Source organism: Vanacampus margaritifer, chromosome 10 (genome assembly GCF_051991255.1).
Source record: "Vanacampus margaritifer isolate UIUO_Vmar chromosome 10, RoL_Vmar_1.0, whole genome shotgun sequence".
Taxonomy (NCBI): Eukaryota; Metazoa; Chordata; class Actinopteri; order Syngnathiformes; family Syngnathidae; genus Vanacampus; species Vanacampus margaritifer.
Genome location: NC_135441.1, coordinates 12,442,516 through 12,456,181, shown reverse-complemented (window position 1 = coordinate 12,456,181; position 13,666 = coordinate 12,442,516). Strand labels below are relative to the sequence as shown.

At 42.6% G+C, this 13,666-nt stretch overlaps 1 protein-coding gene across 4 annotated transcripts in view; it reads left to right on the top strand.

Annotated features, from left to right (window-relative positions):
• lingo2 (leucine rich repeat and Ig domain containing 2) overlaps window positions 1-13,411 on the top strand; it is a 214,816-nt gene extending 201,405 nt beyond the window's left edge. For all 4 annotated transcript variants that reach the window (XM_077578795.1, XM_077578792.1, XM_077578794.1 and 1 more), the window contains one exon: window positions 10,489-13,411. In XM_077578795.1, coding sequence (XP_077434921.1) covers window positions 10,501-12,342 — 1,842 coding nt within the window. In that variant the 5' untranslated portion in view covers window positions 10,489-10,500 and the 3' untranslated portion in view covers window positions 12,343-13,411. The remainder of the gene's footprint in view (window positions 1-10,488) is intronic.
• Window positions 13,412-13,666: the final 255 nt, after the last annotated feature.

The following is a 13,666-nucleotide window of genomic DNA, read 5'->3' as shown; positions in this document are numbered from 1 at the left end:
CTACAAATTGACAATCAGTCAATACAATGGCAGTTACAATTTTCGCGTTCAGCTTAAGTCTAGCACAAAGTGCAGTCTAATTGTGGGGTGGAGTTTTCTTTTGGTGTTTTCGTAGATGGGTACAGTTAGAAATAGGCTTTTGTGGGAGTGAACAGCCGACTTGATTGCCAGCCAATCAAAGCGGCTCCTCTCATTCATTTTTAATTCAGTGCACATGAAGCGATATTGCTCGGTGGAGATCGGCGCACCCAAAGAACGTTTATAAGGAACTGCAAAACGATCTCCACTTGAGGATGGTGTCAAATTGGCTACTGTAAAGTGGGTGGGTCCACCCTGATTAATATGTGTCTGTGTGACCCGCAGCCAATCATGATCAGTGACCAACTATTCAAAAATAGATTTTTCTACGTGTAAGTTTTGATGTCAACTATGTTGACAGCACATGTATCACTACAGTGGACAAGTGTTCAAAACATGTTTTCTTCTATCTGCAATGCGTGTTTTTCTTTTTTTTTAGCCTTTCACCTATGCACATTCTCCTGTTGAGATTTCTGGCACACTCACCGTGCTTGACCTGTGAATTTGTGTGCAACCACCAAAGAGGCATGACTCATTGAAGTTGGAGGTTGGCTGTAAATAATAGTGCATATAATTCTCGTGACTCTTGAGAATGTCATTCAAATGGATTTGAAAAATATAGCACACTTTAAATATCAACATACCATCTGTAGTGTATGTGTCATCGCCGGTGAGATGCGTGCACCGTTCCGTCTCACACATTATACGTTAAAAGGCAGTTTTTTTTTTCCATTCTACAAAAGTCATGTAATCAAAATACTGTGCTTTTAACTGAATCCATGTTTGGATATCAATGAAAAAGAGATAGCTCAGCAGTGCCCGAGCTGGCGACAAGACCGTACAAGTCACTTTATCGTATTCGATGAAGCAAATAAAGACAAATGATTCAATTTTAACTCACCATTGCGTCATTACGACGACTGCGATTGTTTCAATAGCGGGAGTTCTGCACGTTCAAAAACTCTCCAAGCTGCCAGCTGCATTTTTGAAGCAGGATTTTAAAATTTTTTTTCCAGTTAATATGTTAACGTTCCACAGCTGGAGTAATGTGGTAGGGACACGTTATGGCCATTGGTGGTACTTATTGTTGGGCTTTTTTTTTTTTGCCTGGAGAGATCAATATTGTTCATTCGGTATTTGACATGTCATCATCAGTGCTCTCTTTCTTCTTCTTTTTTTTTTTTTGTATGTGGGTGAGTAGGTGTATGTGCGTGCGTGCAAGCGTGTGTGTGCATTCATTAGTTCACCTAAAACCTATTAAAAAATCCCACACCGTTCACCTAAACCGAACACTTCCAGCCAGAGTCATGAGGCCGTCAGGAGACCCGAGGAAGGACCAAAGAAAAGAAAGGAAAGTGAAATCCAGCACCGATTGGTGGGCAGTTTGGGCCAGTTGTGTCAGGCGACAGCTATCACCTGGCAGTTAACTGAAACATCAATCCAACTATCCATTTTCTTAACCGCTTATCCTCACAAGGTTCGCGGGAGGCACTGGAGCCTATCCCAGCTGGCTTTGGGCAGTAGGCAGACGAACAAACATCCACACCCGCTATCACACCTAGGGACAATTTGGAGTGTTCAATTAACCTGCCATGCATGTCTTTGGAATGTGGGAGAAAACCCACGCAAGCACGGGGAGAACATGCAAACTCCACCTCCACCTTCCGAAGCCTGGACTCAATCTCACGTCCTGTGCACTGGGAGGCGGACGTGCTAACCAGTCATCCACCTTAACTGAAACAAAATGTGCAAAATGATGTTTCACCTTCACGGGGTGCTGGACTTATTACAGAATCTGGAGTGTAAAAGTGTTTCAGTTCACGAGAGAATGCACGCAGCCAGATTCGACAGGGAACGCCCACCTTTTAGGGTTGCTCCACCCATTGTGCGCACCTGACATGAGGAATGCGTTAATGGCAGATTTGAGTGGACTGGAGAATGCTGCTCGCTTTTTCTGATTTACGCACGCACGGGTGAATATGGCCCATAACAAATGAATATGGCCTTTCTTCACTGACGCGAACGAGACAAAGAAGAAGAAGAAGGGGCGATTGATGCATTAATTTCCCCGTGTAACGACAAAATAACGGGCAGTGGCAAGGCGCACTTGTTAAATCCTAATTTCATTTTAATGAGGCTTACATCTGGTAATGATGCCGCCCGGAAGGGAGAGATGTTATTAACTCGCAGGTTAGTCTGCCCGCGCGCAATTAGCCCACCTTCTTCGGAAAGGCTAGCTATCAAACGGGATACTAATGAGCAGGAAGAGCAAAGTGAACCGTCTTGTCGCCACAGGAAACTCAAATTAGCTCAGCGATGTCCACAAACGCTGGTTTGGAAACAGCAGAAGATGAGGTTAAAACATGCAGTCAACCCTTGGTATTCAGTTTGGGACCTAGCCTGTGTCGCAAAGAGCTAAAGTCTTTCTTTTTTATTTGTATTGAATCTATACACAATTCTCTAATAAATTTAATGTGTGTATGTGTGAAGCGCAATGGATCATACAACAAATAGTTTGAATTGTGTTCTACAAAATTATTCACAAGTCGGATCAGTGTGTTTGTGGTGCTTTAATCCCTTTCCTAGAATGTTCTTATTAGTTGTTTCTTATTCCTCTTTGATCATTCTTGTTGCTAAACGAATACCTCGAGGGACTGCATCAATCAAAAGTGAGCAGTCTTTGTCGAGACACAATATTTGCTGCAGCTCATTTAATGGCTTGTGCTGGAGTGTGCAAGTGTACCTAATGAAGTGTCCAGTGAGTAAAAGAGTGGATATAAATTTGTTGCATGCGAACATCACTACAAAAGTGATTGCATTAGAATAATGTGCTCCTTATATCATAGGGTTTAAAGCAATCCTTTAGTTTTTCAAAATAGGATTTATATACTCTATATGGCGTAAGGCCAAAACCTCATGAGTCACAATTTGCCAAATTTCCTATTTTTTCAAAAATCTGGTCAGTCCACAAATGGGGTTGTCATTTTTACGATTTATTGATTTATTTATCTAAAGTGTTGAAAATGGCTTTTTCCCTTATTCGGGGCAATGTTAGGTTGAAAAAAAAAATTTTTTGGTGTCTCCTGAAAAGTGACGATTTTGGAGGTTTTTGGCCCGATGCTAGCGATGTATGTACTGTATCTGCAATGCATTTGCCATCAGTGATATGCTAATTTTCACTTTTCGCGAGCTGGCCCACTTCCAACCCCCTGTGAAGAGTGGGTGTCAACTGTACTATGAAACTAATACTTAGTCTGATGTGGACTGTGCAGATCGACACCTCACAAGAGGAATTATTACCTCTTCAAAGCACAAGCATTACAATTTGACTGATTACTACACAGCAAAGACTTTAATCACAAAGCAATTTCTGTGAAATTGGTGGCAGAGATGTTAAGAAGAAACCATTTAAGTCTCACTTCCACAGAATTCTGCACCGATTACCCCCCGCCTCAGAAAAGTGCAAGTGATGCATTCCTGTCCGTCAAATAATTACATGAGCTTTTTATATGAAGCAGGAAGTAGCCTGGCTTTTTATTTTATTTTATTTTTTTGTTAAATTCACCCCTAAAGCCAGTTTCAATTTGCAAAACGGAATTTGGTAGGCATGTCTATCATAAGTAGACCCTCAAAAAAGTCTCCAAGAATCCATGCTCTCAAAGACTCAAGGAGTCTGCCATTTTGTTTTTTGTACATTAGTACAGCCATTTTGAACCTTTTCAATGACTTACACTGTACATTTATTGCCGTTAATTTATTGATGCATTGCACCTGATTTTAAAGAATTGTGTACCTTGTAATGCTTTGCAACGTGTTTGTCTGAATGCCAACTTGCCAAGTGTCCTTGTCCTTTTCTTTGCTTTGTGGTTGTGGCCCTCGGTTTTCAAAGTAAGTTTTCAAACCAATGATTAAAGTCTCAAAAATGCTTTTAAAGGGGAAGTCAATCCCAAACATTTCTTGACAATAATATGTTACATGTGACCTCACTAGTCTAAACATGACATTCTGATTAAATCCAGCCATTTTTATGCATCTCAAAGGGCGACCATTTTGCCTTTAGCAGTCGACTGAAGATGACATCAATGTTTCTCAGGCAATGACCAATCACAGCTCACCTGTTTTCTGTGATTGGTTCTTACCTGAGACCTGAGCAACTTTGATGTCATTTTTACTCGACAGCAAGTGGCAAAATGGCCGCCTTCTAATATTGATAAAAACTGCTGGATTTTGCTGCTTAACTAAAATTCTGCAAACACAATATCAATCAGATTACTGTATTTAGACTAGTGGGGATTCGTAGAACATATTGTCAAAAAACAGCGAGGGGCTGGTGTTTCAAATAAGGGTTTTGAGCTTAAGTTAAGGTTTCCAGTCAGGGTTAGAGTTTCACATAAAGATTCCGATTTTTGGGGTTCATTTCCATTTCAAATGAGAGTTTCAAGCCAAGATAAGGCAACTGTTTTGAAGTAGGGTTTGATGCCTGGGTTAGGGTTTTAAAAATGATAAAATACAGGGTTATGCTCTCAAATTCATGCTTACGTTCTGCTAATATCATCAGCTGCAAAGCATTTTATGAACGGTTTCTTTTCAGAGCTCGTCAAGTTGCTTTGCTTTGCAAAGTGAGAAATTTTCCATCTTAGACGTCGGAAATAAATGTGGCGGAAAAAGCGTCTGAAGTTTTAAAGAGCCTCTCGCACATTTGGCTGCACTTTTACAAGTCAGCAGTGCCAGCGAGCTGGCCATATGGAGCTCTGCTAACTACTGCAATAAAAAACTATGTGCTAAGCGGCTCAGACAAGTTGCCGATTTAATTCAAATAATCAGACATGAATGGCAAATACTCAACTTGAACTTTCAGCGACTACTTTAAGCAAGCAAGGAGTAGGGTTTAAAGCCGGGATTGGGATTTCAAGTAAAGGATAGTGCATCCAGTCAGCTTTAAGGTTTTAAATTAGGGTTTCACTCCAGCGTTAGGTAACTTGCAATGGCTATAGCTTCTAATTAAGGTTTCAAGCCAAAGTTCGAGGTTCAATTTAGGGTGTCAAAACAGGATTAGGCTAAATAGAGTTTAAAGCCAGGGATGAGGTTTTAAATGATTGTTTTAAGCCTGCATTTGTGTTTCAAATTGAGGTTTCAAGTTATGGTTAAACTTTCTAGTGAGGGTTAGGGTTTCAACACAGGGTTTTGCTGTTAAAGTAGAGTTTAAAGACATGAAGCCAAGTGTTTTCAGACAAGTGGTAAGGTTTAAAAGTCGAGTTTCAAGCTTGAGTAAGAATTGTATATTTGTGATAGGGTGTTAAAGTGGGGTTTAAGGCCAAAGTTAGGGTGATAATTAGTGTTGAAACCTGCATTGAGGTTTAAAGTTGGGGTTTCAAGATGTGGTCAGGGTTTCAAAGTATCGTTTTAACCCAGGACTTGGGTTCAAAATCGGTTCTTCAAGATGGGGTTAGTGTTTCAAGTTAGTGTCGGGGTATCAAAATAGATTTTCAAATCTGTGTTAGGGTTTCAAATCAAGGTTTCAAGTCCATTGACGACAAATTAGGGTAGGAATTTATGGTTGGAATTTGAAGTTGTGGCTTCAAGCCAAGGTTACTTAGTTAGTTAGTTAGTTAGTTAGTTAGTTAGTTAGTTAGTTAGTTAGTTAGTTAGTTAGTTAGTTTTGAGGAGCCAATTGCAGGGAAGCAGGGAAATGAGGCAGAGGTGCACTCAAAAAATAATTTAATTTCAAAAGTACAAACAGGCAAACAAGATACTCGATTAATCAAAATTCTAAATAAACAGAAGTGTAAAATAGAAAGGTAATATTCGGGTTAAGGTCAGAATTCCGGTTCCTGAAACAACAGAGGTAACACGTTTCCATGCGTGGCGGAAAGAGCTACTCCTGTTTACATGCTCATTTGTGCTCGATTAGAAGAACCCATTTGGACCGCGACGCGCGGACAACGTAATTATGTAAATAACGTCATTTCTGCTTTTAACTTACTATAAGTCCAATAAAAGACATAATATTTATGTCACTCACCGCGCGAAATAAAGTAGTCGGTTTTCTCCTCGCTCCAGAAGTGTGGTTCTTTGCTGCAAGTGTCATGTTTGTTGACAACGGCTTGAGTATTTCCGGTGGTTTACACGAAAGAAGCACGGACTTATATACTTGTATTTACTGTATGTGTATATACAGTAGGCACAAACAGTGGTGTTTTCGCCAGAGACACAAAATGATGTGAAAACGGTGGAGAAATCCATGTATTCTAGGAAGGCTCCTTTAGCAAGTAGGACATAGCTGCACATACAAGTCGTGACTACGTAGACCAAGATGCCTTGCGAATCAAATAAGCGAAGAAAAAGAAAAGAAGACGAAGAAGAAAATAGCGAGCATTTGCACAGCGAAAAACATATTCCAAATGCGTTTATATGAGCAAGAATTCCGGTTATGAAAGGAGTAACCCAGGGCAAATTCGGTGTTTTGTGCGTGTTTACATGGCTTTACAAAACCCGAATATTGCCAATATTTGAGTTTTAAAAGGGTTATCGCCTGCATGTAAACGTAGTCATTGATACAAACATCTGATGACAAGGCAGAAGTGGTTGAAGGAGCTGATCGGTGAACTCAAGGGACCGGCTTGACAAGCACAGGTGGACAGGACAGCATAACCTAACAAGACAAACAAAAAAAGGGACACAAGGAAAACATGACATAACTAAATTGAATCAAAACCAAATCCACAACACAATAGAGAACATCCACAGAACATGTCAGTTAATTATTTGGTGAGGTTAACATCAACACTTTAGTTGTAAATGCTGCGTTCCGCTCCATGTATTGCTGTGTTTCGATTGTATTTGTCTGTAATGCAGCATTTTTGTTTTTCTTATATGTGAGTGGTTGTCTCGGCGTAGCAGCGGCCCCCTCGGGGAGGAAAAATGGAGATGATTCTCGGCTCGCTGTTTAATTTTAGAACTGGCCGTGACACAGCAAATTAAGCAAGGATGCTCTACGCCATCTTTGCAACCTGTCAGCGGCTGCGCTCCGTTCGAAGCGTGCAAAACGCGTCCGAATGAATATGAAGATTTATGTTGGGTTTTAATGCCAAGAAGAAGAATGTTAAATGTGTGAGCCAAGTACTTTACATCTTGTTTATTTTTATTTGACGCAGAGTGGAGTGGGTCAAGCGCTTATTACCGAAAGGCCTTTTAATCCCTTTTGGCTGTGTAATAGTGTTTAGCAGCCTGAGTGGAAAATCACCATGCGGAAATGCAACATGTTTATTTCACTGTTGCGAAACTCTTAGTCGACTTGGACGCGTGAGGAGTTGTGTAACGTTAGGGTTCACATACATTGTTTTAGTCACTGTCATGTCTGTTGACAAATAAGAGTGTTTCAAGGGTGGGGTTAGCTTTTGCAAGTAGAGTTTAAAGCCAGGCTTAATGTTTCAAGCAAGGTTTGGCTTTCAAATTAGTCATGCATAGGGTTTAAAGTTTGGGTTAGTGGTTCAAAATCGGATTTTAGTGATGAGGTAGGGTTTCAATTAAGCTTGGCTTTCAAATTAGGGTTTTAAGTCAGGGTTTGGATTAGGGTATTAGGACAGAGGCATGGTTGCAAATTAAGGTTTAAAACCAGCGTTGGGGTTTCAATTCTAGTCTCAAACCAGAGTTAGAGTTTTAAAAGCTTAGGGAATTTTGGCTTTCAAAGTACGGTTTTGAATCAAGGTAAGGGTTTCAAATTAGAGTTTTGATGTAAAGTTAGGGTTTCAAATTAGAATCTCAAACCTGCGTTTGGTTTCAGGTTGGAGGTTAAGGAAATGGTATGGTTTTCGAAGTTAGGTTTTCAAACTCCAGACAGGGTGTGATTTCAATCCAAGGTTTCAAGACAGAGATAGGGTTACAAGAGAAGGTTTCAAGCCAGGTTTAAGGCTCCAAATTAGGGTTATAACTAGGAAGGTTTAGTGTTTCCAAGTCAAGACTAAGCCAAAGAAAAGGCTACGTTTTCATGAGTTTTTTTCCCACTTTTCTCTCTTCACATTTTTTTGTATTTTTATTTTTTTTAAATATGTTTTACTGCCTTGTCGCTTTTGTGTTTATCTTTTATTTTCTCTTTGGCTGCCATCCTAATAATGGTGTTTTGTATTTTTGGGGATTTATCTAAAATTGCTGTTTTTGTTTTTAAGCTTTTATGACCCCGTCAAGAGACAATCTGTGTGTGCAAACATCACACTTGTTCTTCTCTGCACGCATTCATTTGACACCACCGCCACCGCACTGAATTATTAACGCCAAGACTAATTATAGACCCTTGCCACCGTGGCAACTGAGCCTGCAGAACAAAACAAAAAAAAGAAGAACAAAAAAAAATGCATCCCGTCGGCGCAGTGTTGGCCACTGTTATTGTGCCCAGTGTGACACCTTGGCTTCCACTTTGTTTTCACCCGTCGTTAACCATTTGATGAGTCGTCAATCTATATTCTACATTTAAGTGTAAACTCTCCACTAAATAATTCTCTTGTAAACATAAACTAAAGGATGAAATGAAAAATCTATATCTGATACATAACCCTCTATTTATGAACGTGCAATATCTGACGTGCGCTATTAAAAGTCAGCCAGTATCACCTGCACAGAGGTTGAATTTTTGATGCTTTGACTCGACAAATCAAAACTGCATTAAATATTCAACACTCATTTAGTCTCAGTCGGAGAGGGTGCATGGTGTTGCCAAATCTGGTAAAAATTTAGTCTGTTTTCATTTTTTTTTTATAACTAAACATTATCTTCCATAAAAATTAGTCTCTCTGGCAGTGTGTTTTTGCCAATAATTCATTCCTCCAGTTGGCGATTATGCATAAACGTTCGCCTCATAACGCTGAAGTTCACCAGCTGTTTCTCGCCTGCGGGCTGCAAATGTAACTTAACATCTTGGGGGTTTTTTTTATTCATTTTTTACATTTTTCTTACAAAACCTGCCAGCACAACATCTCTTTATCGTCATTATATTATTATTGAATAAATGCAGTGCAATATTCATGTTGACTGTTCTCGTTTACGACCCAATTCCATTCCCTAACATAAGTCACCCATTTTCTTAATGGATTAAGTAATTGTTTATTTAAAAAAATAAATAAACAAAGTACCACATACAGTAATTAACAAGAAAAAAAAGCTTTGTGGAAATTGTAGCCATTCTATTAAAAAATAAAAATAAAACCTGCCTTGCGTTGTGCTTGGGGCGCGGTTTGTGTTGGGGGGGGGGGGGGGGGGGGGGCTTTGCCGCGGCCTGGGGAGTTCTGGTGGGTTGTGCTTGCCCTGTCCTGGCCGGGGTCGACGGCTCCCTTCTTTGGTGGAGGTTTTCATGCATGCCAGATCCACCACACCACCATCTACCGAAATTCAAACACAGTCTGTTTCTCCTCTACTTGCTGAATTGGTGGAAGCTGATGTCTGTGGATCTCACTCTGCTTCATCTATCCTTTTTTCCTTTCTTCAGTCTTTCCTTTGGTCTCTTGAGGTCTCCCTAATTTGTTGGAATTTAGCGGTTTCTGGGGTTCGTGAAAGATTCTGGTCTGTAACCCTGTGGGTAGTAGGTGGTGTCTGGTCGGTGCTGGATTTCCCTTTTCTTTCTTTTCTTTGATCCTTCCTCGGGTCTCCTGACAACTTCACACTAGCGGGATTCGGAAGTCTTCGATTTAAGTGAAGGGTATGGGATTTTAAATAGGTTTCAGGTGCATTGATGAGCACAAACTCACGCACGCACATTTGCACACACACACACACATACACGCACATTTCACGCACGCACACACACACACACACAAAAGAGAGAGAGCAATGATGATGACATGTTGAATCGGTAAGATTACCGAATGAACAATATTGAAATAAATAAAAATAAAACACTGTTATGATCTACTGTACCTGAGCCATTTATGTTTCACAAATACACTTTCAAGATGCTGCAAAATATGTATTTTCCTTGAATGCACATATATTGTAAATTTAGTGGAGGCAAGGGGAGGGGGGCTCATTTATGGTTCACTTACTTGGAATGACACTCCTTCCCTGGGCGCCGACTCCCCCGACGTGCAGGGGGGACTGGTGCTCGGAGTCGGATCCATGTAGACCTACATCGGGGCGGTGTGGCTCAGTGGTAGAGGGGTCGTCTCCCAACCCAGAAGTTGTGGGTTCGCTCACCTGCCATTGTGACCATGTCGAAGTATCCTTGAGCAAAATACTGAATCCCGAGTTGCTCCTGAAGCTGTGTCATCGGTAGATGAATGTAAAGCGCTTTGAGGACTTTGTAAGGCGGAAAAGCGCCATATAAATTAAGTACCATTTACATGACCTTTTGGGCCTTTTGGAATTGTAATGGCAAGGTCCAACCTGAGTCACTCACTGTGTTGTGTTGGTCTTGTCTTTCAGAGCCGTGACAGAATGGTGGACTGCTTGAGCAAAGTCATGCTGCACACGGTCATCTCATGCTGGCAGCCGGTCCTGGGACTGGCCCTGCTGGCCGTCTTCGTGGGCTCCTCCCTGGGCTGCCCCTCCCGCTGCGAGTGCTCGGCGCAGACCAAGGCCGTTGTGTGCCACCGCAAGCGAATGCCCACCATCCCAGACGGCATCCCGGGCGAGACCAGGATCCTGGACCTGAGTAAGAACAAGATGACCATGATTAACCCGGACGATTTTGTCGCCTTCCCGGGCCTGGAGGAACTCGACCTGAGCGGGAATATAATCAGCTACGTGGAACCGGGTGCCTTCAACGCTCTATTCGGCATGCACTCGCTCAGCCTGAAGAGCAACCGGATCAAGCTTATCCCTCTGGGCGTCTTCTCGGGGCTGGCCAACCTCACCCGGCTGGACGTGAGCGACAATAAGATCGTCATCCTCCTGGACTACATGTTTCAGGACTTGCACAATCTGAAGTTTTTGGAAGTGGGCGACAACGACCTGGTTTACATCTCGCATCGTGCATTCAGCGGACTTTTGAGCCTGGAGACGCTGGCCTTAGAGAGGTGCAACCTCACCGTGGTGCCCTCCGAGGCCCTCTCGCACCTACACAACCTGGTCAGCCTTCACCTGCGATACCTCAGCATCAGCACTTTGCATCCGTACTCCTTCAAAAAGCTGTTCCGGCTGCGCCACTTGGAGATCGACAACTGGCCCTCGCTTGATCACGTCCCAGCAAACACCCTGCACGGCCTCAACCTCACCACCTTGTCCATCACCAACACCAACCTGTCGTCCTTCCCCTACCAAGCCTTGAAGCACCTGCCCTACCTGATGCACCTCAACCTGTCCTACAACCGCATCCGGCACATCGAAGGTGGAATGTTGATGGACCTGGTTCGCCTTCGGGAGTTTCACCTGGTCGGCGCTCAGCTCACCGCCATCGAACCGTACGCCTTTCAGGGTCTGCGGGGACTGAAGGTGCTCAACGTTTCTCACAACCGGCTGGACACGCTGGAGAAGGGAGTGTTTCAATCCCCGGAAGCTTTGGAGGCCCTCCTCATCGACAACAACCCGCTGGTGTGCGACTGCCGCCTCATGTGGATCTTACAGAAAAGGCACTCCATCCTTTTCGGGGATTCCCAACCGGAGTGCAACACGCCCGAGGGGATCCGAGGGAGGCCTTTCCAGGAATTTAAGGAAAGCCTGCTGTCCTACTACGTGACCTGCACCAAGCCGAAAATCCGCGAGAACAAGACGCAAACGGTGACGGTTGACGAGGGCCAGCACACTCTGCTGCACTGCAGCGCCGAGGGCACACCAAGGCCTACCGTGTCCTGGGTGTCTCCGCGGCGGCGCGTCCTGACGGCCAGGAGCCACGGCAGAGTAACGGTGCACAACAACGGCACCCTGGAGATCAAGTCGGCCGAGATTCAAGACGGCGGAGTCTACCTCTGCCTCGCCTCCAACACGGCCGGGAACGACACCCTGATGACGTCGCTGGCCGTCAAGAGCCTGGGCTCGCTGTACGCCAACAGGACCCAGTATTACACCGACCCCAGCAACACCACTGCCAACGGGACCGTCAGCGTCACCTTGGGCTTGGACCTTAAGACCATTTTGGTGTCGACGGCCATGGGTTGCTTCACGTTCCTGGGGATGGTCTTGTTTTGCTTCCTGCTCCTGTTCGTCTGGAGCAGGGGCAAAGGAAAACATAAAAACAACATCGACGTGGAATACGTGCCACGATCCAAGTCCAATGGCACCAACGTGGACTCGGCCGACATCCAGGCTGGTCCTCATCGTTTCAACATGAAAATGATGTGACTTATTTTATAGGGAAAACAATTCTGGATCGTGTATGGAAAATAACCCAAAGTACATTCTATTTTTCTGCAAATAGAACCACAGCTAACGGATGAGTGGTCGTAAAGGACTTTGGGGTAAGAGACAATGAGCGGGACCTTGAACACAATGCTTGATGGATGTCGGAATTGCTTCAGCTCAGACGAGGATTGAACAGTTTCCAGGGAATTAAGTGTCATTTATCTGCTTTTTGAGATTTATATGCCATCTCCCGAAAAAAAAGAAGGCCCTACGACTACTCTGGGTTGGATCTTCTGGACTCGGCTGAACCGTGTACAGTACCAATTTGTATCTTACGCTAAAATAACCTTTGTTGAGTCTTGCGCCACATGCTTCGTCACCCATCCGATCAATCAATGACGGCGGCCATCGCTTCCTCTGTTTGATAGTTTTGCCCGTGTGTACCTAATGCTTTGTTATTATGTACACCTACTGTATGTACATACTCATTCAAAAGAAATATTCATAGCAATATTCATGGGATGCATTAGCCAAAATTGATATAACCCTATACTGTATGTTCAGCAAAAAAAAAAGAAGAAAAAAGAAACACACTTGAGACTTTTGAAGTTTCCATAGATTCAGGAAGGGCTTCTATGGGTGGATATGTGTCCCTGCTCCCCCACGATTGACTCAGAAATAAGAAATATGAATAAATACATATTTATCAAATAAAATATTTTATTTATTAATAATGTTGGTCAAAAACCAATCCTCAACTGCTGTTGGCTGTCCAATATTATATCTGGACGGTCCCTTGGATGAACATGAACCACCGTTTTGTCCGACTTGAGTGTCTTTTATTCCTTTCAAGTGTACCTTTTTGGCCCATGTGTCAACTTTTTGGCCCGTGTGTCAACTTTTTGCTACCGTGATATTTGCATTGTTTCTTTATTCTTTCCCCTGTAGAAAAAAGGACTTTGTTGTGGTAGTTCCTCATTTTGTTGTTGAATCATTTAGATTGTGACAATTAAAAAAAAATTGTAAAAAAAAAAAAATTGTATGTGGAATAAAAGCAGTTGTATTTGTACCTGTGACTGAAGTCAGCTTTATTAATGACACAAAGCGGCTATCGTATAATTGTAAAATCACAAATGGCTTGAATTAATAAATTCTAATAAATATTAGAGAGGTGCCTTGAGATATGAGTTTAATTTATATCTCAAATAATCTTTCTCCACTGAAGTGAATAGAAAAAATCACCCACATTTTTTGTGTGTTTCTTTTATCACAGAAGTTGCATTAAACAGTATTGTACTGTACAGAAGCGTGAAACTGCCAATGT